The sequence below is a fragment of the Amblyomma mixtum genome, chromosome 6, assembly GCF_055824585.1.
Source record: "Amblyomma mixtum isolate Tamu chromosome 6, ASM5582458v1, whole genome shotgun sequence".
Classification (NCBI taxonomy): Eukaryota; Metazoa; Arthropoda; class Arachnida; order Ixodida; family Ixodidae; genus Amblyomma; species Amblyomma mixtum.
Window position 1 is genome coordinate 103,412,673 of NC_143017.1, and position 25,925 is coordinate 103,438,597.

General features: G+C 47.0%; 1 protein-coding gene across 8 annotated transcripts in view; it reads right to left on the bottom strand.

Annotated features, from left to right (window-relative positions):
* Nucleotides 1-313: 313 nt before the first annotated feature.
* LOC149339884 (protein turtle homolog B-like) overlaps nucleotides 314-25,925 on the bottom strand; it is an 843,694-nt gene continuing 818,082 nt past the window's right edge. For 6 of the 8 annotated variants that reach the window (XM_089548569.1, XM_089548570.1, XM_089548568.1 and 3 more), the window contains 10 exons: nucleotides 22,021-22,317; nucleotides 13,797-14,087; nucleotides 12,087-12,374; nucleotides 9,598-9,897; nucleotides 8,908-9,033; nucleotides 8,571-8,595; nucleotides 4,938-5,035; nucleotides 4,042-4,169; nucleotides 2,141-2,356; nucleotides 314-1,530 (listed from right to left, as the gene is read on the bottom strand). In XM_089548569.1, the coding sequence (XP_089404695.1) occupies nucleotides 1,480-1,530; nucleotides 2,141-2,356; nucleotides 4,042-4,169; nucleotides 4,938-5,035; nucleotides 8,571-8,595; nucleotides 8,908-9,033; nucleotides 9,598-9,897; nucleotides 12,087-12,374; nucleotides 13,797-14,087; nucleotides 22,021-22,317 (1,820 nt within the window). In that variant the 3' untranslated portion in view covers nucleotides 314-1,479. The remainder of the gene's footprint in view (nucleotides 1,531-2,140; nucleotides 2,357-4,041; nucleotides 4,170-4,937; nucleotides 5,036-8,570; nucleotides 8,596-8,907; nucleotides 9,034-9,597; nucleotides 9,898-12,086; nucleotides 12,375-13,796; nucleotides 14,088-22,020; nucleotides 22,318-25,925) is intronic. The other 2 variants (XM_089548566.1, XM_089548567.1) reach the window with 2 other exon arrangements.

Genomic DNA, 25,925 nt, shown 5'->3' on the forward strand with positions numbered 1-25,925 from the left:
CATGAAAAGGTAGCTATTTGTTGATATTATTTCATGTTCTGTAGAAGAACAAAAGGAGTTATCAATGAAGGAAACACTCATGGGTTCCTAGAGACGAAAATGCGCGTATACAGCTTTTAATTTCTCTGTTAGAGACAAGCGCTCAATCTGGCTAAGCAAAAGCTGTGAACGACGTGCCAAGGCAGAATCTTTGTTCCGACTAGTTGCAAAACCATGGGACCTTTCACAACAACAAGGCCTCCCATTAACAGGCGAATAAACGAGATAGAGTCAGCCAGAAACAAGAAATGAAAACGAACAAAACGCTGCAATGTTTCACAGTAATAATATTTATATGTTTTATTGTAGAGCTTAAAAGTTTGTGTCATGAGTTCGTATGAAGTATTTATATAGAAGATGCAGGGCAACCCGAGTTTCGAAACACAACAATGAAACGCGATAAGAGTGAAGGTAAAGGAAAGAAAAGTGATTGAAAAAAAAATGAAAGGCAGAACGAACAAAAACAAGTGGTCATAAAAGAAAAGAGGGTGAAAATGTGGAACTGTGCTAGAATTGTTTCACGCAGATTCTCATGCAGGCACGCTCAGTTCGCGCAGTCACGCATGCACGCACACACACACGCCACTCGAACGTTTCTCTTTCTTTTTCAATATTTCTTTTTTTTTATCATTCTTTTCCACGGCACCTCAGTGATAGCTACTCCCACGAAGATTCAGTCGTCGAGGTAAGTTTCTCGGGATTGCGCATCACTGTCGTACACTGCAGGACGTCAGTGGGGGAAATGGAAAGAGCGGGCACGATTGATCCCCACCTGCCTCCCGGGCATCGTCTCAAAGCCGTGTCCCTCACCGCTGCAGCCTCATGGAAGAAGCGGGCGAGATGATAACGGATAAAAACGATCTGCTTCTTTCTTCCTCTAGCGCACCTCTCCCCTCTCTCTCTCTCTCTCTCTGTTAAATAATCTTTTCCGAGGCGTCCAACAGCCACAGAGGCAAGCAGGTGGTTCTTGACTAGTGTTTGGAGGAATGTCGTCTTGAACTTGCGACCTCTCGGCCGACGAATCTCGGTTGAGCTCGTGCACCGTTCTAGACGCAGGATGTGTTCCGTTACTCTATGTACAATAGACAGAAAGGGTCGTCGTCATGACGGAAAGATAACAAGAGCCGCGATTACCGCTTCGGAACAGTCACTGTTTTTTTTTTTCCTGTCTCGCGACGCCGGTGGCCCTCCTGAGCGTATGCGGAAGTGTTGCACGCACGTCAGCTCCTCCACCTCTCTTGCTCCGCTCCCTTTTCCTCGATTTTCTCCACAGCGCTGGAAACTTGGCTCTGAGGCACACAGCAGCAGTGTCGCGGCACGGTCGTCGGGCTCTTAAAAGAGCGGCTTGGCTTCTTTCCCTAACGTGGTCGCGCGAGCCGCTCAAGAGCGCGACGAGCGCTGCTGAACGACCCCACACTCGCCGATCGGGTCCCGCTGTCGTCACACCGGCGTAGATATCGTGTTGTGGTCGCTCGGCGCACCACCTAGATGCTGAAACAAGACAGGAAGAGGATAAACAAGAGTTTATACATTGCCCAAGAGATTTCATTGCAAGCACTTGGCATTCGAGGCACCAACTGGTTCCCAAATATATCGCGACAGTATGCTTTTGCTCTGTGTGAGAGCCAGACTGCCTTTCGGTGCACTTTAAAAGGGTATCTTTCAAGCCATTCGAAGTAGAAGCGGACTGAAAACAACGCACTTACTTAGCTTGCAAACGTGAGAGATTGTCGAGTAGATATGTACAAATCACGTATAAACTTTCAATTTTTTTAAACCATTTCCCGCAAATGTGGAGAAGAAAAAGAAAGCCTACACCGCTACAGGCACGTCACCTTACGTAGCTTCGACACATTTCCATGTACGATAATGATAGAACGCATAGAGGATGCACCATTTCAACCATACCGAAAGTACGGTAAGTTGCTTTCAAACTCGCTATTTCAGACTCGGAGCATTCACAGGCACGCATAATATACTTGTACATTCTCCTTGTTCTAAGGCAATCAGTGTGCGAGGAAAATAAAGATGCATAAGTGTTGTTAATCGAGTTTCTAGTTGCCCTTATCGGGCTCATTGCTCGACAGCCTGGCGCGCATACCCTGACGTTTGGCTGCAGGCTGTTCATGAGCGGCGTATCCGAGCCGACGGCCGCGCAGGGGTCCTCCTCTTCTGACTGCGGCGGCGGCACGGCGCTGAAAAGCACGCCGGCCCGCTGGAAGTCGATCTGGGCGTACTCGGTCGGCGGCTCTCGGATGCGCACCGGGTATTTGCTGCGCGGCAGGGACAGCTCCGCGTACCGCACCTCATTGTCCATCTGCGAGAGTGCGCAAGAAAATCCACAACGCTTGTCAAAATGAGCGCCTACAACAGCAGAGCTTTCTGGGTGGAGGAGGACTCCCAAAAGGATTTCGAGGAGTTTGAATTCCGCACAAAGACACTGCATTCCTAACGAAAAAGGGACACTCGTAGTGGGACGCGAGGCTGAACAAGTTGTGTAGCGTTCGTGCCTTCGCGTGCAGGCCCAAAAGGACGTCCAGCTACGAAGTAAGCAACAGAAAATGTAGAAAGAAAAACGAAAACTCCGAGTGAGCCTGCCGAGCAGAGAAGCGGCTCGGCTCTCAAGATAGTATTATCGGTGATTTGAGTTCGTTTTTCCATCTTTCAATTTTAAGGATCCATAAAGGGTGGCAACTTGTTTAATGCAAAAGTGAGGGGTTCGGAATAAACTTTTCTTCTCTTTTCTCTTTCAAACAGTGCCAGTACAACATAGTTCGAAGATGACGTTATTATAGCTTTACTGTCACGAACATGAATGATGCTTCACATGAGCACAGCACAGCATTGCTGCGACTACGTGCACATGTTCGAAGCATAGAAGGAGTTTGCACTGCTAAGGCGCACTACGGGACAACGATCCTTGAAAGCAGACAACTACTGCTATACACGGCGAAAAGCAGGAAACCATACCCCAAAAGGTGCCATTGCGGGAATCACACAGAGGAGCCATTCCTATTTTCACAGAGTTTAGATATGAAATTTCGGCTTCATAATACTCACTCACTTTACAACATTTCCACAACATATTGCGGCATACATCACTGAAAAACGTAGCTGCATTATTCGTTGAAATGACCAGGTTCATTTTAACCGTAGTGCTGGCCAGTCAGTTAGAGGCTATTGTTTGCATATTATGATGGCATAAAATATGCGGTCAAAAGTAAGGGTACTGCAGTATACAGCACTTTATACTTCTTACACCGCAGTGGGAGCTACAGCCCCGACGCGACAGCGTGCCATTATCGCGCGCTGTCGCTTTGCGCTCGTACGCTCCATTCCACTGTAATAAGCAGTAAGGTGGAGTATAATAAGGCACTAACGACGTTTCATCAATGTGCTTGTGTTGACATGTGAGAAATAGCAAAATAGAAAACAAGCTAAGAAGAGAAAATAGGGAACATCAAAGACGAGTACAAGAACGTATTGCAGAAAAAAATGCGTCTTTCTGACATTACTGCCTTGTTATGATAGAGATAAGACATGTTGTTTGATGAGGCGGAAAATATGGGCATTTCATTTCCCGGAACACAACATTTGGTGACCATTTGGATGCCAGTCGGCAAAAAGTCAATGCAGTGCTGTATTGTGGACGTCGTTTGCCTTAGGAAAGGCGACAGAGGAGACATGATAACATTGCATGAAGATATTGCAGCTGTATAATGGCCTTGCACTGCTGTTTCTTACATTTGTTGATATACTTGTGCATCAGAAGCCTGCCATATACACATAGCTTTCACCTCGACAGGCAAAGCGATGCTCTGCGCATTACCTCTGACAACGACAACTAAAAGCTCCGTCCGAGGCAGACGTGCCTATCACGTATCGAGGTTCAGCACTTCAGCAGCTAATGCAGCATGAGCAGAAAAACGAGACATTCCGATGAAGGTGCAAGTAGGGAAGGACATGAGAAAGCAAAAGCCCTAGGACAGGAAAGAAGCAGACCTTGACAGGTGACGGTCTTCTCAGAGACTGGATGTTCTCGTAGTTGTAGTCGCTTGGCGAGAAGCTGTCGTAGGTTCGGTGAGTCGTGTAGGCCGGTATACGCCGAACTGCGACGCGCGGATACTCTGCTACAAGGACAGGTGGAAGACAGGGCATGCGCAGAACCGCGCAGTGAGTAGCTCTAGAATCGTAGTAATGTGGAGACACGATATGGGCAGAAATTCTACTCATTACGTGGCTAGCCTCCAGTAAACATCAAATCATCTTTAAAAAAAAAAAGTTAGCCATCCTTATTTTTATGTTCTCAACGCCAGGAACTAAAGTGGAAAAAAATGCTCAGCCAAATGTATTTCCAAACTGAACCAAAGGCGGGGTCTAAAATAAAAATGTCTGCACCTCCCATTTTTCATCGGACCACGCATGAAGACTGATCTGTCATAATGTTTATCCAGACGGTGAATAGGTAAAACTGAAACATGTAGGTACTGAAATATATTATTTTCATCACCATGAGCAACGCGCAACAAAACTGAGCAGAGAACAGTGAAGTCAAGCTTTCCTGGCGACTGTGAAAATGTACCATATGGCAGAATGAACGCATGAATCGATTTCCTGGAACATCTGTATCGTATCAAAGACTATACAGCGAGGTATACACTTCGTTAGAGGAAACATGTTTATTTGACTTGACGTTTCGATCGGAAGAAACGTGGAGTCAAATAAATATGTTTTCTTTAACGAAGCGTATACCTAGCTTTAAGCAGTCAAGTACTTCATGCTCTCGCAGCCCATATCAAATACTAAAATATACTTACACTGAGCTTTTAGTGCTCCCTAGAATTAGACCTATGTCCACTAAGCACTTGAGCAAAACGGTCAAAGAGTTATGGTAATACCTTGTGAGTCGCTCGTTTTTTGAATCACAGACGGATCCTTTGTATCAATGTCGGTAAGGGCTAGATCGTCCACGGCTTTCCTTTGGTGGTTCTGATTCCTGAGAAAGCAAAAACAAAAAGATCGGCATTAAGAGGCGCATCGCCATCCACACGGTAAAAATAATAAATTATACACAAGTGAGCACATGTAAAGCAGGGCCACCCGTATTTATATCCAACAAAAAATGCACATGCGAGAGATATTTCGTTTTTTTTATGTAATCATTATTTTTGAGCTATTTTATTCTTGCTAGTTCAAAGATTGATCAGCGCTACAGCAACGCCCACTGATGGAGTGCACTAAAACTGGAGAAGTTCACAAATTTGAGATGCGAGGCATAGACCATTAAGAGCATGTTCCCCCCGAAAAACTCCGAGAACTTCGCAATTTTGGGAAGCTGGAAGGGAGGCCATTATTTCCGAAACGAAAAGAAAATATGACCCCAAAAACAGCACCCACATTTTGGAATACGCAAGAAGGAGTAAAGCCCCTTAAATTTACAAACTCTGCGCTGGCTGCGATCCCTCGCCCACGGTGGACCAACAGAATCTTCGGATGGGGAAAACTGGAAACTGGAAACAGTGGCCAATGCACGTTCAAAAACTAATAACGGCCTCAAGAAAGCTAATACATCGAAGGCTAGTTTCTCCCCCACTAGTTATATGAGCTCACTTGAATTTTCCGTGCTTCTGTGCCGTTTTAGCGCAGCGAACCACTAATTCCTTCAGACAGCGTATCAGTATCGTATACAATTCTTAGGCGTTGAGGATAGAGGGAGGTGTCGCTAGGAACCACTCCCAGTTTTCTCATCAAAAAGAAAAAGAGAAGGGAAACGTGCCTTCTCTTGACAATCCCGCCTACGATTCAAACGGTATTGCTTGTATATGAAGGAAACTGTGAAAATCTGTTCCATTCTGGCTTTCCTAAGCAGAATTTCTATAAAAACACAAGTTCTTTTTTTCTTGTGAAACATAGCTGAATGACAACACCTCTAGGTGCTATGTCATTTTCTCTTCAGCACTCTAGATTTCTGCGCCGAAACAAACTATAACAGTTTTGTATCTCTGATATTTTATAATGAATATAGAGGGCGCTCTTCATATAGTAAATTCTCTTAAGCGGGATTTCTCCACGTGGATGGGACACGTTAGGAAAAATTACGGACGGCAACTTAGACTAATTACCCGCTTTGTATGCGAAAGCACTGTTATTTGCGTTTCTGTTTCATTTTTATACATTTTTGTAATTTTTGTTTCTTCCTTTCTCATAACATACCTACTCATTAGCATACAGTCGTGAGGCAACGCATACACTAGGTTCGCCTTAGTTCGCCAAGAATGAACGCAGTTTCGTGGCGTATGGTTTCCATGCTGGCCTCGCAATCTGAAAGTCCGGGGTTCAATTGGCGTCTGTCACGAAATATAAGCCGTGCCGAAGTCGAGCCAAGATTGCAGCCAAGATTCCATGATCAGCCCGGGCGCATTAACAAGTTTCCTTGATTACTCGATTGAGTCACATTTTTTTCATTGAAGGTGGGCGCCTACATTTACTTAAACTGTGCATCAGTTGTTGCAAAGCACAGACCCGATGAGAGCTAAACTTTGCATGAGTTGCTGTAAAGCACAGATCCGATGACAAACAGGAGGTCGTCGACCTGTGTCTGCAAACATCCGCCATGCAAGCGGAACTACACACTATCGTCGCGAGCCTTCGGGATGTTTTTAGCGATGTCAAGACCACCAGCGCTGAATTTCTACAGGGCGCTAATGTCAGAAAAAATGCAAGCATGTCTCGGGTTTGCTGCTGCATTGTTGCAGGTAAGCAAGACTTTGCGAAATCATTGCATAGCGTTGAAAGCTAAAACGTTTCGCGATGGTTTACCTTTCGGCCGTCGTGCGCTTGGATTTCAATCCAGGAGGCTATACCCCACTAGCATTTACATGTGATCATCACTTCTTTAGAGCAAGTAACGTCCTTGTTTGTAGGACATTCGCCAGGAGGCTTCTTTAGAGCACTGGAGCGGTGCGCTTCGGAACAAATCTATAGCGCGCAAGTGCTGTGTAAAGGGCAATATTATGTTTCTCGCTGTTATTTCTATGCATCTTCGATTAAGTGCACGCACTTGCCGTGAAACCCAGTACCAGCTGCAAAATTTCGCTTAGTTTGATCTGAGAGCACCGCTCAAGCGCTCCGATACAAGCCTGCTCACGTCTGTACGCTGCGGCGTGGACCTTCGAGCCCGGGCGCGACGGCGCGGGTTATAGATGCAGGCTCTGTTCCTGCTTTCACTTGCCGGTAATGCAGTTCCCACGCGTGGAACGGATGAAGTGTTAGTTACTAATATGGTCTAGCATACAAACCTGCCTTTTTCGGACAAGTCAACTCGTACTGTATCGCAGCGTTCGGTTTCTTGCCCGCCGGCGACCCTTTCTCATATGCGCTCTTCTCTCGCCACCTGGGCCTCTTCTCTTTGAAATTTTATTTTGCAGACCATGAAACACGAATATTTAGGATGAACAGGCAGCAATGCGAAAATAAAAGACGCAGACAGGGAATAGTGCAGGAGGGACCAGCAAGCAGAGAGGTTCGCGTTGCATCATGTACTTGTTTATTCGGAAAGTGGCGTCTTGATTGCCCTTTCTTTTTGATTTTTTTTTTTTATATCAAGCCTCATTTCCAAATCTTCTTGTCTTTTGATCTAAGGTAAAGAAAAGCCAGGTACAATTGATTTTCAGGCCATTTTTTATTAAATTGCCGTTTCTTCTCTTTAACTGGTGCATAGATGGCGGCCAGAGAACACTCACTCATGCCTACTTCTGCGCCTTTCTTTTTTTGTCTCTGTACCAGTCATCGTAAAATCCAACTTTATGACGCCTCTCCGCTGCTCTGGAGTGAAGTATTATCGAGATTCAGCGTAGCTCTGTGCCGTTGGGCATGACGCAGCGAAGAATTTAAATAATTCAATCTAGAGCTGAAAACGAAGAATTGGTTTATGGGTGTTAAGCGTATCAAAGCGACTCGGGCCATGAGGAACGCCGTAGTGACGGGCCCCGGAAATTTCGACGACCAGGGGTTCTTTAACGACCGCAGCGGGTGCCAAAATCACTGAGCCACCACGGCGGCTAAAAACGAACGATTATTTTACTCGCATGCATCGGGGTCTTCGCAGCAAAAAAAAAAAGGAAACGGAGAATATTTCAGTCGCAGGCAGCAGAGTCTTCGCAGCCCGCGAAGTTCTCGTCCCCTACTTCATACTTTTCAGTCCACGTAAGCAAACCTCTATAGAAATGTAAGGCAGAAATAAACATTCCCCTAAATCAAAAGAAATGACGAAGTGAACGCTGGGAGAACACAGACGATTCCACCCTTCTCAAGCGCAAGTGTTACTGAACAGAGCATCGTTGTTTCTCTTTGCAATCATTCCATTTGATCGACGAAAATGTTGATCGACGAAATGATGCAATTAGCGTCAAGTGTATGTATTTTCACTATCATTGCTATTTCACGCGGCGCCACGGTTCCTACTAAGCCCCTTAAATAATACCTAAGACGAAGAAGTGGCTGTAGAAAGTTTTATAAGTATAGCGACTTACTTTTCAGGGCTCTCCTCCGTAGGCCCTGAAATCCAAAAGAGAAACAGCATTTAAAAAAAAAGCATGCGAAAGTGTTGTCATAGCGGCAATTTCCCAGCGATTTTATTGCGATCAAGGAGCATTCAAATGGCACAGATGTATTGCCTACAAGTCCAGTGCCAAATGCTCCAAGCAGGTAAAATGGCCACTCATTTTAGCTCAGAGCGGCACACCTTTTGAAAGTTTTGAGCTCCTGCCTGGCAATATAGAAGAGTGAAACATCTAGTGACATCGAAACCCGAATAATGCCTGTCTCAGGGTGCGAAGGTAGGCAGTGCGAAACGGACGCGTCGCTTACGCTTCTCGCCGTCGTCTCCGCGGAGTCGCATGACGACCACGATGACGATGGCCACCAGCACTAGGGCTCCCACGATGCCGATCAGGACACCAAGCACTGGACTCACCGATGTGATGTCCGTGTTAGCTGCACATGCGCACACCGCCCGCAGGTCACGGTGCGGTCTCATCAGTCACAAGAAACGTAAAAAATAATGGAGCTAAATTAGGTATAACTAACGGGTGTATTCTAGCGCTGCATGCGAGGAACCTGTACAAAGAAGATTTCCGCAGCTATTCAACAATACCAAAACGCATACCAATGGCACGCTAACGCATTGCGAACCAACATGCTCTTGCTTTATTATAACTTCCCGTGTCGATTGCAGACAGCCGCCGTTCTTTTGTTCATCCTGAGAGAGGCCTATTCCTAGTTTTAATCAAACAGTTTTCGAAGGCACCGCTAGATATTGGTGTCTCGCAGGTTTGAATAGGCGTACTCTGCTAGTACAGCTGATCAACAGAGCACTGCGTCGTTAAAGGAACAATGCGGTGTCAGAAAACACGGCGACCCAAATTCAGCAACTGCTGTTCTCACTTGCATTTTGAAAGAGGTATACAAACACCACGGGCAGCGTCAATGCCTTTCACCGACAAGACAGGAAGGTACGCGGCCGCGGTGTCCGCGGCACAGAGTGTGGAGAGCGCTCACCTGTCCTCCGCTCGGGCGAGGGCAGCGTGTTGGTGGAGATGGAGACGCTGTTGCTGCGGCCCTTGGAGTTGGAGCCGTAGAGGACGAGTATGAAGGCGGTGCCGGGCGGCAGCTCGCGCACCACGAACGAGGCCCCCTCGGCGGAGCTCAGGTTTCGCTGGAGCAGCTCGAGCGCCGAGTTGTACACCTCCAGATGGAAGGTCTGTCGCAGGCCACCGTGGTCGCCCGGTTCGCACTCAACGGCCAGCGACGCGGCCGTCTGGTTGCTCACGCGGCAGTTCCGCACCGCCTCGGGGGGCCCTGTCCAGGGGGACGCTGGCCGCGCTCAGTTATCCACGCTTCCGCCCCACCGAAATAACACTATGCAACAGCCGGCCTTGCTGTGTCTCCTCTAGAGATGAGAGTGCCTCAGCAGGACGTGTTATGGTCTCTGTGCCTTTTAGTCGGTCATTCATTATGCAAAATGGTTGCGCAAATGCAACAGCACAACAGCGAAGAAAAATAAAACACAGGACAAGCGCTGACTTGTCCTGCGGTCTCTCTTTCTTCGATGTCTTCCTCGTGTCTTTTGCGTTGTCAGTTTTCATTACGGATCGAGTTGCTACAAAACCGGCAGAGAACTTTTTACTTATTTATTTATTTACTAGTGATGATATCGTACGGATTAAGCGGAACTATTATTTATTGAACGCTTGACAACCGCTCATGCATTAGAAACAGTGAATGATGGGGCCAGATTATTGTAGAGGATTACCAATTATCACTGGGCTCTGTAGGCCTACTTAAAAATAAGGATACTTGCGATCAACCGCTGTATTTGAACCGTTACGGCGTATTTGGTATAACTTTATATGCCAGCCATTTCCAGCGCTGCAAAGTACACTGAAATGTCTAGTCAGGTGTAAACTTTACATCTCGAATTTTGCTTGTTTATTCGTACACAAAGACATAAATGCTGAAGCTCCTCTGACCCTAATGGAATGTTTGCGACGTACCAACATGATAGCGTTTCAGTGCGTTGCAGACGAATCCTGCGCTTTATGAGGGTTTTGACTGCTGTTTTCGAATATCCTTTTTGAAACATCAAAACCAGGAGTATTTGAAGCTCCACTGAAAGCACATGGTTACGGAACGAATTCCATAATGCTGGTCGAGAGAAGATTAGCCTTTCTTTTCTACGTTTGTAAAGAGAAAAAAAACTGCCCGCCATAAAAATCTCCGAAAGTTCGGGCAACGACGTGAACAGAAAACAAAACTCTTGCCTCTTTGGCTACGAGATTAGTACGTCGCGCTATTGCAGACATTTCCTATTGCGACATTGGCTAAATGCGATTTCCCATGATGCATTCAAATACCACTACAAAGTTGCATTATTGTTTTTCTCACGATTCCTATACCAAACACCAACAAACGTGGTTCACAGACACTGTCCAGGTAAAAAAAAAAAAATAGTTTACTAGCCGTACTTATTCACTTCTAGAGAAAGCATCCTAGAGCGACTGAGGGGAAAAGGCTTTTAGACGCCGAAAACGTTCGCTTATTGTTTTCAGCAGCAGGAGCGCTTTGTTTCCCGGCCTGTTTTAGCAACTTTCTGCTCCCTCGAAGCTGAAAACTCTATTCGAGTCAACGTTCAATACCTAAATCTTGCGGCGCTCTGTCCCGCTTGCAGCGAGAGACAAGAGAGCGGGCAAATCCTGCTGCCGGCTTACAGCGACGAGACCTGCGCGGAAACACCGAGCGCGAGTTTAAGCTGCTTTGGGCCCCGGAGGCAGCCGCCAGGAGGCAATCGCGTGGCTGCCTACGGTAAACAAGGGCCGCCGGGAAGCGCACTCGCCTAGAGTGCATCCGGAACTGGGCAGATCCAATTTTCCAAAGAACGCAACTTGGGCTACGCGGTGGCCAAGCCAGCGGCCGCGAAATTTCCCGAAGCACCGCTTGCGGGGCCCCTGGTGGTGAACCAGGGGAAAAACATCGCGGTGAACGCTCTGATCGCACAAAGTATGAGGAAGAAACGGACGCGGCGAGGACGACGGAGGCTTTTCTGGAGCTGCGGAAAAAATGTTTAGGAACAGACAACGATCATAATCCCTGCATTTAAGGAAGTCAGCACGAAAACAGAGACAGGTAGGCATCAGTAGAGAGGCAAGAAGGACAGACAGGGTTGTATGAAAGGTGTATAAAAACTTCTTGGCCGAGTTTAGTTTTATACTAGAATGTTTTATCGAGTCACATAACGTCGAATTGGGAAGGCTACAACTCAATCGTGTACAAGCACTGCTTTTCAGCGCGCAAAGGCCTCAAAAGAAAGCTATCTTTGGATTAAGTTTGCACTGCTAGCCTGCTTCTTATTAAACGGACATATTAGGCTTTGTCAGGGGCTTCGAACCGAAAAGATTCAATAATGCACCGGCTGGGTAAAAAAAAAAAGGAACATTTCATTTTAAGGGAGCGCGAATCCGAAAGCCCACGTGACTGGAAAAGCGGCTCACCTGCCGGGATGATGTGGAATGCGCAGGGCTCTCGCTGGGTTCCGATGGCGTTGGTGGCCCAGCAGTAGAGCAGGCCGTAGCTGTGCTTCCAGCGGGGTCGGTACGAGGCCACGCTGGTGGTGCCGTTCACCGAGAAGGTTTTTACGTCGAACACCTCGACCGAGTTGTTCAGCGCCCACTTGAAGCTCAGCTCGGGCGGGTCGGCCTCCACCTCGCACGAGATCTCGGCCTCCTCGTCACGCGCCACGCCGTACACCAGGTTCTGGCGCTTCTTGCACACCGGCGCGTCTGCGCCAGGGAGCGCACGGGAGCTACTCGTACCGACCACGCGGCGCGAATGCCAGACACTCCAAGGCACGAAATAGAGGCGAAAATGTGGGTGTATCTAAACAAATTAACATAAAAGCCGGATCAGAACCAATTTTCTTTCTGTTTTTGCAACGCGGAGTGAGGCTGTGGAAAACTTGATTTTGGTAATTTGTATTTTTTTTTACAATATTCAAAGATTACAAAACCACCTCAATCCATTTCGCACAATACTTTATTTATTTTAAATTTCGCAGCCTCAGAAGCCACGGGGATGCAAGAAAGGATGATACTGAAGCCCACAACCAAATTCAGGTAGTACATGAGCAATTTTGCTTATTCTTAGAGTAAAAAGCATAAGAGACAGGCGTGGAACAGTTTTTACTCCAGAAGAATCATCCGTATTAGTTAGGTAGCAGCCGCGGATATTTAAACCATTTCAGCATAATCAGCGCTTGTCCACCTCGATCCCAACAACTCTACGAATAGTCTACCAGGTTACAGCACTTCGGCATCATGAGAAACTGTACGTCTGGCTGTTGTACTTGGCGGTGAGGCACGCGCAGACTCTGGTCCTTCCATTCATTCGTGATGTATAGCGAAGAGTTTGCGAACAGCAAAAAAGCGGTGATGGAGCAGCGCTCCTTAGGGAGCATCTGTTCGAATACAGAACGTCGCCACCCGTCACCTCGCGAGTCCCATGAGAGGAACAGGAGAAAACAGCACGATAACATGATTGAAAGCGCCATGTTGAATAAGAACGTCAATCAGGACGACGGTGGGAAGCAAAGCAGGATTTTCGCTGCCGCTATGCCCTGACAGAAAAACATATAAAACTGTACCTTTCGGAATCATGTGTCTAGCTAAGAGAGAAGAGTATGAGAGAAGGAAACTGCCCGAAAATACGGCCTCTTTTTTTTTAGGGTTTGAATTTTGATTTGTTCGTCATGATGTTTTTTTTTTCTTTTTGTCCACTCTATTTGAACAAAGCACTACACCGATTGACCCCTGTATACGTGCATTTGCACGTATTTTATGCGGTACAAGAACTTCAAACGTTACTAAAGGGTTATGCCTTTCTTTGTTCTACAAAGCATGTAAAAATGGTCTGCTGGTTGTCGTAGGATTCAAAATTTGCACGGAAATTTTGTTAGTGTTCATACTACTGATTATGGCCTCCAGGTTTTGAATGAAGATATGACGATCGGAGAAAAAACGATGCAGCCAACATTCTGGTCGCAAGCAGCGTTGAGATAATCTTTAGCCGGTGGTCCTCCCAGTAGATGCAATAAGTTTTCCTCAGTCTCACAGTGAAAGTTCAAGCGATGGCTCAATATGGTGGTCACAACGGGAGTCGCGTGAAGTTGCGAAAGCTGAAAGAAGAGAAGCAAAAGTCCTACTCACAGTGGACCCTGAGCAGGACGCGGTCGCTCTCCCCTTCGCCCTCGACGTTTGCCGCGACGCACTGGTAGTGGCCTCGGCTCTCGCGACGCACCTTCTGTAGCACGAGCGACTGGTTGCTGATGATGATTCCCTGCTTGACGTTGCTGTAGAGCGGCTTGCCCTCGAACTTCCAGCCCACCTCGCTGACCGCCGGGTTCGCCTGGATGTTGCACTCCAGGTACACGTCCGAGCCCTCGCGGATCGCCTTGTGCTTCATGTTGGCGCCCAGAGACAGGCTCAGCCGCGGAACGTCTGAACAACGGGCGAAACGTTGTATTCGAATGGAGCGAAGCCATCGCGCAGCAGCGACACAGAGTAGAAACGTTTCGTGCCCTATTGATTTGCCGTTGCAGTGAATATCGAGGTATTTCCTTCTTCGCAAGTATAGAAGACGCGTTCGCAGGCTCGGGATAATGTCTGCCTATAACCACGCAGCGGGAAACGCGAAACGGTTACAGCTTTAACGACAAACGCAGGGGAAAAAATAAAAGACCTTGTGACACGGTTTATAAAACGTGAGTCTGGAAACACGTTCCAAATCCGCCAATATTAAATGATACATTAAACTTACGACTGTTACATGAAAGAAGGGCTTTGACACTACGTTAAATTAAACAAAAGTAGGTCAACACCGATGTACATAAAGCGAAAATGTGTTCCTAGCAAGGGTCTAATTTTATAATGCATATAAAATCGAAAACGTTAACACAATATCTGTTGTTTGGCATTTTCACGAAATCGACGAATCGTCGTGGGATTCAAAATTTGCAAAATCAAAATCGACGCGCAGAACCACGTCGTTTGGTCCGTTGCCTAAGTGGTTCTCATGTCCATGCAGACATTGTTTCGAGAGGTTTGCTGTAACAGTATATTTTAGGACAGTTGTTATATGGATGTTTTCACGCTGACGAGACAGAAGAGTCGCTTAGTGTCGTCATAGCGTTCTGGTGCCATCAATAAAGGAACAGGCGGTTTCCAAGCAATAGCAGGAGACTTGCAGGACCACGATAACGCAATTGTTATAAGGCGCTGCTCCTTTATTCCTAAAAAGGCGACTTTTTTACAATAGAAGGGCTATATAAGCAGGAGATGCTGTTTGTTACGAAACACGGCTGAGCACGCATGCCTAACGGGGATATTTGAAGCGAGAACAGTGTGGGGATGACAGCATAAATTCAAGCCTTATTAAGGAATCTGTGACTAGTGGAGCGGTGCTTTGTTATCTGTCGACTGAGGAAATGGGGACGGAGGGTTGCAGTAATGAATTCATTCAAAATGCATTTCATTTTTATTCTTTTCCGCTTGGACTGCGCGTGCATCCACGGTCCGTGCAATCAATCACACGGATGGGGGCGAAAGCAAGAATCAAATAAAATCGAGCGTTGCACGAAAACGGTGTCACATTCTTTACATGCTTAAATCATCATCATCATCAGCAGCAGCAGCAGCAGCAAAAGCAGCAGCATCAGCCTGATTAGGCCCACTGGAGGGCAAAGGCCTCTCCCATGTAGCTCCAATTAATCCTGTCCTGTGCCAACTGCGGCCACCGTATCCCGGCCAACTTCTTAATCTCATCCGCCCACCTAACTTTCTGCCGCTCCCTGCAACGTTTGCCTTTTCTTGGAATCGACTATGTTACCCTTTAGGAATAGCAGTTATCTTCCCATCCACTAATTAGGAACAAACTGAGAGCACAAGACAGGTCGGTTCTTCAGAGAAGACTAGGAGAAAAAAAATGGCGGGCGCGTTGTTCTCGTTTTGAACTCTTTCGAACGATTAGTCACACGTGTCGCATTCTTCATAAAGTTTATGAGCGAGAAAACGTAAAAGGGCGAAGGTTTATCAATTAGACACCAAGCGACAGTGATTGCCAAACTTTTTTAGCTAGTTATGGGCGAAGTAGCATAAGCAGTTAGCAGTCGCTGGATGTTGCTTACCTGATCTGGTTTTGTCATTCATCCCTTGTACGAGAGTGTTCATCGTAAACGTCCCGCATTTTAAATCCCCTCCAAATTTCGCGTCTACCGTATACTACCACCGCGTTTACACGCCTTCTTTTTTCTAACCCTCGACAGTAATTTTTTTTCTGTCTCATTTATTTCTTCGCAGCCTCGATAACAGATATTTTTTTTAGGTCACACGAGGCTGCCATCATCGACCAGCACGCGAACGTTTATCGAAAAATTTTAAAACAAGCGCGATTCTTCCTAGGCTGACTCCGGAGCAGCCCTCAGTAACGTCGCCGTTAAAGGCGCCCCCTTTAGTTCGTGAAACCAGCAGTACAATTTCAGTTTGAGTAAAAATCACGAGAGACTTCCGTTAGCAAAGCACTTCGTGAGTCACACGACCTTATTTAGCTGAAGCCGCGCTGGCTGAAATTAACGCCAGTGTGTCACTTGTGCGTGCATAGTAGCCTTAGTCGCAAACAATGCGAGAGAGAAAGAATACACCACTCTTAAACAGGCATTGGCGCCGCACTAAAAGCGACGTTGTTCGATGTCGATTTCCATGCAGGACTCGACTGCTGGAAAGATAATAAAGGAACATACTGTTGTCAGGGTGAGAGCATTAATTTCCTGTCGGTAGAGAGCGCACTAGGCACCTGTTTTTGATAGCATGCGTGTTATCGCCGCCCGCTGAAAATCATTGAAGCAGACAAATTACGAGCAGCATAGGCGGCATCCATTTCTTCGCTGAACCGTGTGCTCAGCTAGAGTCACTAAGAGGCAAGAGAAGCAGCGTCACAGCACGAAGGCGAAGCCGCCATGCTGGAGCGCCAGCAGTGACACGGATGGTGGTCCTCGGCGGAAGGAGCCTCTCATTAAACGCCATCGGTTGCCTTTGCTTCCGCCCAAAGCCGCCGCCCCGCGAATGGCGGCCACATGTCGTCGCGGCTCGCGCCCTGCTTGTCTCGGAAAGCGAGAATTACGACCGCGCCCGCAGGGATACGGTGCGCGCGTTTCCCGTCGCGTGAATACTTACGCACAGTGAGGGCCAGACAGGTGGCAGGGCTGTGGGGCAAGCCGATAGAGTGCACTGACATCGAAGAGGCGACGGAAAGTGAGAGTGAACGGTAATAAAAGATGGAAAAAATGCGGACAGGAGAGTGAAAGAGTGAAGAAAAGGCGAAGAGGAAAGAAAAAGGAAGAGTAACGAACATAAAATAACAAGAATAAAAAAAGATAATGTAAAGTAACAGTCAAGCGAAGGCTGACAAAAAAGTGGCAGCCGATTTTCGTAGTTAGGCCCAATGCGAATAGGTGCGCTGGCAGCGTGCGTTTCGCAATTTTTTCTTCGATAAGCACTGCTACGCTAAGGTGCTTTTCGTGGTGTGCCTTCTTTATCACAACCGAAACCACCTGCTTTATAAAGCAGGCGGCTCTTTGCTTTACCAGCATCGCGGCACCAGGACCAAGGTCGGAAAATAAAACTACTTTCCGTCTCTCCCTCTCAAACCTGTCACGTGACCTTATGACGTCATCACAACCTGCCATGTATATGTGTGTGTATTACACGCGCACACACGAAACAATCACCAGAAATGTATAAACATAACAGGATTTAATTCACAATTTAATTTGCGATTTATTTCACGATTAAATTCACACACACACGAAGCAATCACCAGAAATTTAAAAGCATAACAGGATTTAATTCACGATGTTCCGGCTGCAGTACCAGCCTTTTGCGAGTGTACTACAGCATTCAAAACACAACAGATGTATCAGGTGTTTCAACTCAAGCGAAACCTTCATATCTTTTCAGGTATGAAGGCGGCTTCTGCGGCGCAATAATATCTGCTTTGACAGACATCAGAAAACATATCAACAACGGCAACTAGTTAGCCACTTAACTAATTTCTGATAAATAAATTATTAACTATAACAGTTGGGACACCGGTTGCAATTAGAAATTTCCAGCCGGTCGTTAGTAGCAGCCATATCAGTTTTTAGAATTTCTAAAAAGCTTTTAACGTAAAAACCCTATCACTTTTTCTCTATTGTTCAAGAAGAATCTGGGCAACTGAGAAATCAAATTAGGCCGGACGTACCCCTGCCTTTATGTTTTCGCATTTTTTTTTTCTACCCACAGGTCGGTGGGCATATCTTGGTGAACTAATTTGAAAGTACAGATTTTCAAGAACTGATTTTAATCATCGCCAAGCATCCGGAAAAGCAGTACGGCCTGATGCTGACGCATTAACTGCATGACTCGCGCCACTGCACGATACCTAAATATCAGGTTGCGCTGCCATACTTTAGACAGCCAATTTATAAATCGTTTTAAAATATAACATCATTAAGCAAAAGCGTGCACGTGACAGACAAAAAAGGTGTTTGCCTAAGTACTGATCAATACAACCTAGCCTACCCCAACAACAAAGCTGCTTATGGGATGAGCTGCACCTTCGCGGTTATGACAATGCTAGTTCAACCACGCGCAGCGCCGTGCCGTACTGCGCTCAGCTGTTTTGTCGGCGTGCTGTTTCTCTCTGTACTATTCTTTTGTGATCTTTTTTTTTACCTGTGCCATTATGTTGTTGTGCCGTTTTTTGTGTTCTGCTCCGACATATGCTGTTTCGTTGTGTGCTATTTTTTCGTGTCACCCTCCCCCAATACTCATATATGTTTTGCGCCTCAGACCCATCGGCATAACTTTATCAGCACCGGAATCTCCGGCTGCGGCACACTGCACCGACTCCGCTTATCCCAGGACAAGTCTCCCACGCAGCCAAAATGTGCAGTCGCAGCAGAGGTGCAAAGCTGGCTCTACGAGAGATTACATCAAGATGGATGCACAGTCGCTCACCCTTCCCTCCTAAACGAAAAAAAAAACAGACTTACGAAAAACACATAGAAGGAACGAACCGAGAAACGGCGCTTTTACCACTATCAATCGGCAGTCCTGTACAGCCAATGGCGATTAAGTATTGAGCAGCAGCATCGCGGCCCATCAAGACAGCATCGACGGCTCGAAAAGCAATCCTTACGGCTGCTGCTCCGAGTGGCTCAAGAGCAGAGCTAATTGAGCCCCTCTCCGCTACAGCAGGCTGAGTCACCACCGTTCTTTCCATTCTTTCGCCTTAACGCATCGACCTCGGCAACACTTCCGCCGTCTTGTCACTCGGTTGTTGCGGCCCTGGCGACAGCTTGGGCGACTTACTTTCTTCTGCCCTTCGTCAGACGTGCTTCGCCACGGCTAGCTTGTTGCGAACAAGAGTTCAGTCGGGCGCGAGTGTAGCTGTCGATCTTGAAAGAGCACCGAAGATACATAACATAGCATCTGTATTAGTCCGTCTTACAGATACGCCTCAATGTTCACTGTTTCATTCTTCGTGTTTCCCCTAATGTCGCTTCCCTAAGGTCGCTTCCCTAAGGTCCGATCTTCTACATCTATCTGACAAATGGAACCAATATTTTGTCAGCTTTCGTGTGGCGCATTAGTGCGGAAGAATTACAGCTTGGTGTGACTTGGACCGCAGGAACTAAGGCTCTTTAGCAGATAGAAGCAAGACCCAAATATTCTGGACTTTCCCCTAATAAAGAGCAAAACGCTTGGTTCTTTCAGAACACAGTATCACTGTAGCTGTTCTTTTCTTCCGCATGTTAGAACCAGCAACCCACAAAAATGGATCAAATGGAAAGGAAAGTGTACTGTTAAGATACGCCAATCTACCAGAGTCCGCTATCATCGTGCTCAGCCACGTGAACGTTTTAAACAGAGATGCATTTCATAACAATTCTTTTCTCGGGCGACAGACGCAGCGGCCATTATTTTCAATAGAGCTTTAGTGTCCTCGCTTGCGCTGAACGCACAGTCACGTCGTTTCAGGTCGCGCACTCGGCGCACACCACTTACAACGGCTGCCCGCAATTTCCATTGAGTAGGCCTGTGCATTCTCTGGTCTTTTTTCTCGTACTCGAGCGTGTTTTCCATTAGGGAGCGCCGCAGTTGCAACCTGCGGCGGTACTGGAAAATTTATCAGCACACAGTCGTACTGCACTGCGCAATCGTAGGCAAAGGGGAAATGCACCGCGTTAATAACTTTCTCCGCTCATCCCCGGCCCACCTTACTACGCCTCGTGATGGATCGCAGGGACTTGGGCGCAGCGCGTCTGATAACGCTTCGCGGAGCGTATAGTTGAAACGAATTGCGTTGCGAGCGCAGCCTACGCAAACGCGCCTGTTTTCTTTTTTTAATCTTTCAGAAAGGGTGCTCCGCCCCGCTGGGCACACGAGCTTTGAGGCAGGATCCACCCAAGCGTTAGTTTGCAATTACGTAATGGTATTATTCATAGCTTCTCAGCGACAATGGCTGACTTCTGCTAAGAGTACGCGCTGCGCTACACGCGTTCGTGTTTAAAACAGCGTCCTGTTTTTCTTTTCTGTTCTTTCGCTATACCTAATCGACGGTAGTCGACTGGAAAACGTGAGTACAACGTGACCTGTTATTGCCAACCTCGTTCGAAGCGACTGTGTAAACTAGTGCGGACAAATGGAATTAGCATTCTGCGGTAAAGCATTTCGCTGCCAGTGGTGAAATCGGCTTATTCCACTGGTTAGATCTCCTCTGTTGACATAACTTGCTCTACGCTCAGGATAAAAAGCAGCACTACGTAATAGCGTACGCTTTGCAGTTAAGAATTTCCAATACACACAATCACATTTTTTGTACTGTTCTTGTGCTAAAAGAAACTACCTAAAGAGGAGAAACTATGAGGGCAGTTATTTTTAAACATCCAACAGCGGGCAGTAGATGAAGATCCATTCTGTTGAAGTTTAAAGTTGATTTAAACAACATGGAACATACAGATGCATGTCTATTGCAATACAGAAAGGAGTCCCATGGTAAATTCTTGCAAGAGGACTTTTAATAAAATGTACAAAGTGAGATTTTTTATTGACAGCAACATTTACAAAGGGTAGTAGAAACATAAAGTAAGCATTAAAACATAGCTGATTCAAAAATACCAGCAAAAGCAAAGGAGCCAGTAGTGAGTTCCGACTTAGGCACTAATCAACTTAACATGATTTGTTCATTAAAAAAAAAACGTACTCAAGCATAAACTAAATACGATGAACAGAAGACAACACGGGAAGACATGAAAAAAGGACTAAAGAGAAATCATACGACGGATTACAAATAAACATTGTAAGTTGGTGTATAAATGGTGAAAGAGACAGAGCTATTTTAATGCCACAAGATAATGGAGTCAAAAGGCTCGCAAATGAAAACTCGGCTCTTTGAATAATGAAGTTAAAACTAACTCTTGGTTACAAAAAGTTATTTTGATAGGAAAACCGCGCGACTTTAGGATTACTAATGTCTTCCATAAGTAGAAATTGTAGGAGATTATTATCACTGACCACCCGAGAACCAAACACATTACCATCGAATGTGATCACATTGTTAATGCAGAGTATGTCAAGGTTGTTAACAAAGGGGATATAAGAGAGTGCCCATAATTCCTTGTGCTGATTCTGATGGCTTGGTACTGTGCGTGTTGGCGCATGGTAAAGTGATGCCTTTAATTTCAGTAAAAAATACCTTGTTTTCAAGGCTGTCACCAGCGCTGCATAAAATAGCCGTGAAGGGGTGTTGCTTACACCATAATGGTGAACTCGTCTTTTAGTCTATTCTGCTACCGAGTGTGCGTGAGCACAAAGAATGTCTGTAAAACAATGAACTTAGGAAGGGAGTCGACATTGACATTCTCCTTCTCATTCTGCCCTCTCTTTCAATGCGCTGCCGGCTCTGCGAGTAACGCCCGCCCAAAGTCTGAGTCGCAGCAGCCTCAATATGTGCGCCACACTTCTTTCTTTGAGTATCGAGTACCTTTGATATATGCGATGCACTAAACATGTTTTATCAATAGCGATTCTGCGATGCTTTCATTTTAGCAAGCGATATCAAATACCGATACACAAAATGTAACGAAAGATAGTGTCGAAGATGCATGTATCTTCGATACTGCTCACGCTGCCAATTGCGCCTTCAATGTGCACTTCTCATAATCTTTATGAAAGTTAAATGTACCGAAGCTTCTACAAACCGTTCTGCTCAAAACCTGCGGAGAAGACGCAACGGAGAGCAGCCCTTAGATGCATTCTGGATTTTAACTGCCTGTCGCCTTCCTCCTTTTTTTTTTTCTCGGCAGCGTCAAAGAGCGGGAGTTCTACTCACACTGGATGTTGAGCGTCCAACCGTCCTCGAGGCCAGCGCCGGAGAGCATCGGGTTGTCGGCGCGGCAGGAGAGGTACTTTCCGTGGTCGTCGGTGCTCGGCGCGAACGAGACCGTGCTCGCGGTCAGGTTGTCGCCCACCGACACGTTGTCGCGCACGAACGACAGCTTCTTCTTGCCCAGCCACCAGGTGAGCTGGGGTGCCGGCCGGCCACCAGTCGACTGGCACGACAGCTCGACCTTGCGGTGCGCCGATAGCGGCCGCTTCAGCGTCGTGATCCGCACGTCCAGGGGCCGAACTGCGCACAGGCAGCAGGTGACAAGGGCACAAGTGTCAAAAGGATATGGTGTAACACAGCTGGCATGACATGGTGCGGTACGGTGCGGTGTGGCATGGTATCGTATTGTATTGTACGATATGGTATGGTATGGAAAAGTATGGGATGAAAAGGTACGCTACTGTATTATCTGTCGCGGTACGTTGTGGTATAGTACGGTACGGTATGACATGCCTCGGCATGGTACGATGCAGCATAATACAGTACGGTATGGCATGGTACGGAAATAGTATGGTACGCTAAAGTACGGTATAGTATCGTATTATGGCATGGTGTGGCATGAAAGCACTACGCAGGCTATGCGAGGTGGCGTAGTGATGGGCTCTAAAATAATTTCGACCACCTGGTATTCTTTAACGCGTGCTTTCGTGTGCATCAAAATTTGATCCCGCGACTTTGAGCCCAGCAGCTGCGGCGGCGGACGTGAGTCGAAGGGTATCGAAGTCAGTTAACGCATTTTACCACCACCGACCTTGACATATTCAAATCAATTAATCAATCAATTGATCGATTAGTTAACTAACCTGTCGATTGATTGATTGATTGATTGATTGATTGATTGATTGATTGATTGATTGATTGATTGATTGATTGATTGATTGATTGATTGATTGATTGATTGATTGTGACGCGAGAGACGGCTGACTTCGAAAGCGGTGACACTTCAGTTCAGTTCAGTTCAGTTTATTTACCTTAAAGGCCCCCTTTCGGGGGTATTACATAAGGGGTGGGATCTTAATAAAATGAGCACACAAAACAGCGAATATTATTTAGCACTGAAGGTGATCGGTTACATGTTCTTGAAAAGTAGAGGATGAAGCGATGTTGACGATGTCACGGGGTAGGCCGTTCCAGTCCGTTGCTGCTCGAAAGAAAAATGAAGCAGAAAAGGTGGCAGTATGCGATGGTGGCCGGGCAACCTGTAGGGGCAACTTCAGCTACAAATAAGATATCGTTCAAAAATGCAAGGCCAAGTGCCGGCATTCCTTTGGCCCAATTTCTCGGTTATTTGTTGAAAACTAAGCCGCATATGCTCCTTAACAGTCTCGGGTTCTGTTTCGCGCACGGCGCTCAGTGCCACAAAAAACGAATACTTCTCATCGCGTGGGGCATGATACGACAAACGTTGCATGTTCAGGAGCCCTTCCCTTGGCTTATGGTGTGTCGCTGTAAACAGCCGGAAAGAAGCCGTGCCACAGCTACCGGGAAGGAAGTCAAAAGAACGCAGGTGAAAATTAGACCAGAAATCCCCTGAAGATATGGCGATTAGGGGTAGCACGCGTAGGTTGTGCGCTGCACTGGCCTAGGCGTTCGTACCTGAGAGCGAACGCCTAGTACAAACGCCGTATTTGAGTTTATGTACGCAAACCGCTAGGCTGGAAAGCAAGTGGGACGCAGTTCTCGTTCGGTGCGCGCAAATCGCCGTCGTCAGCAGATGGCGCCTCGTAGCTCCAGTTTTGCTATATAGGAACACACACATGCTTCTATGAAATGCGAGAGGGACAAGCTAGACTACCTGTTAGTGCGAGGCCTTTTGTCGTTTTTCGTCTAGGTAGTAAAAAAAACACAAGAAAAGCAAGAAGACACACAGGCGGACAGGGCAGCACGCGGCACAAAATCTACCGGTGACTCAGAAGTCACTCCTCCCAACTGCGAATAAGAGGTGGCGACAAGAGATCCCGCCGTATGTAGAGTTCGCGGGAAGGGGCACAAGTGAAGCGAAATACTGTGCCGCATTTAGGGAACAATGCGTTCGCTGTGAAAGAAACTCCACATTTAGAGCAAGAGAACAGACGCTGCACGGAAAAAGGAATCGGGACGAAGCACACGTCCTTCGAATCCCTTAAGGGCGCCCCGCTGCCCGCATGACCCTGAATAAGCCCCTCTCTCGCACATAGCGCGCAAGACAGATAAGCCTAGCACTCTCCCGCCCTCGACCGGCTCTAATAGCACGAAGGCTTCTTCTCCGCACGCGCAGGCCGCCCTCCCCAGCTGGCTTTGTTCGCCGCCTCATTTCCGGCGATGCCGCCACGGCCTGAAAGCCGCCGGTACAGTGGGTGACAATGGGCCGTTGTTATCCGTCCACGGCGCTAACAGTATTGTGGGCTTCGTATTCAATACGCCCGTTGTTATGATATGGAGCCCGCACATTCATGCATCCCCGAATGACCAGTCCTGCAGCGGACAGCACAGCGGCGGCGGGGGCACTGTTTGTCATATCTCCGAACAAAGGACGTGCGCTGTATGGCCGGCAAGACAATCCGGACAAGGTGAGCGTCGATTTCGGCATATTGTCTTCGAATGCCATGTTGCATAACAGTGCCCGTTCTGGCTGGACCATCATTACCACGTTTAGCACCAGCCGATAAATGCGCTTCTACTATAAAAAGCCCTGTTACGCGAACGAGGCGACCTAATAGTCGGTCTATGTTGAAATTCATGCCAGTTTCCACGTTCCTTTTCTGTTCTTGGGTGTTAAAAGGCAGATAGGTTTCAACAGTGCAAACAATGGTTGCGCAAATAGGCAGCCTTTAGTTCGGTCTTCAAGCTACGGGCTCAAGCGAGACATGAATTTATTGGCAAGATAAGCCAATCTACACGTCTGCACACTACAGGATCAAGCGACAAGGGAGCGGTGCTTTAGTTAATCTGCGAGGACAGTACATCAGTAACATTTATTGATAAGTGTTCACGCTATCACAGATGAGCTTAGTGAACACTTTCCCACTAAGACTTACACAGTGCGATGCAACAGGCCAGCACAGCTAAAAACTTTACGGGATGTCATCTAGCCATTCTCGCCCCCCCCCCCCCCCCCTCCCGCATGCCATTCAGTTTCTGAGTTCCACAAATGAGCAAACTCATCGCTTTTTCTCCACCGCTCGCAATCTTAAGCCTGTCCAACGCGCCCCGAAAAGCTGACGTGGGGCTCTTTGGACCAATTGCTTGAAGCCGCTTAGCTCCATGCGCGCAGAGCTGAATAGAAAACAGAAAGTAAATACAGAGAGTTTAGTGGGAGGCCATAGAGCTTCACGAGGCTGCCAAGAATGAAAAAAAAAAATTAAAGGAAAATTGTGCGTACAAGCGCAACTTGTAGAGCCACACCAAATTGTCGCCTTTATTCCTGGGTTGCCTGTCAAACACAAAACCTTGACAGTTTGCCAGACAAAATGCAGAGCCCTCGAGCTAAGTAAAGCACCAGTTTTATGTGCAACGGCGAAGGACATCACGAACACAATAGAAAGCGCGAACAAGAATGAAGGTTAGAACAAAGCGAGAAGGAAGGATGGTAAAACAAGGAGGCATAACAACGCTGCACAGCTGCGCTAGCGCGAGACCATCGATCAACGACGACCACCCATCGTGAAGAACGAATTTAATGAAAATGGATATCGGCCGAGTTCTCCCACGCACCGGCAGCCTTGAAGACGCGCGCTGGCTCGAAAGTGGTGGGCGAGCGTCCCTCGTGGCCTGCTTTGTAAAATCAGCTCGGCACGCCACTGCATAACTCGCCATTACTATGAAGAAAAATAAGGTAAAAGTCGCTATTCATAAACTCTATGAATATA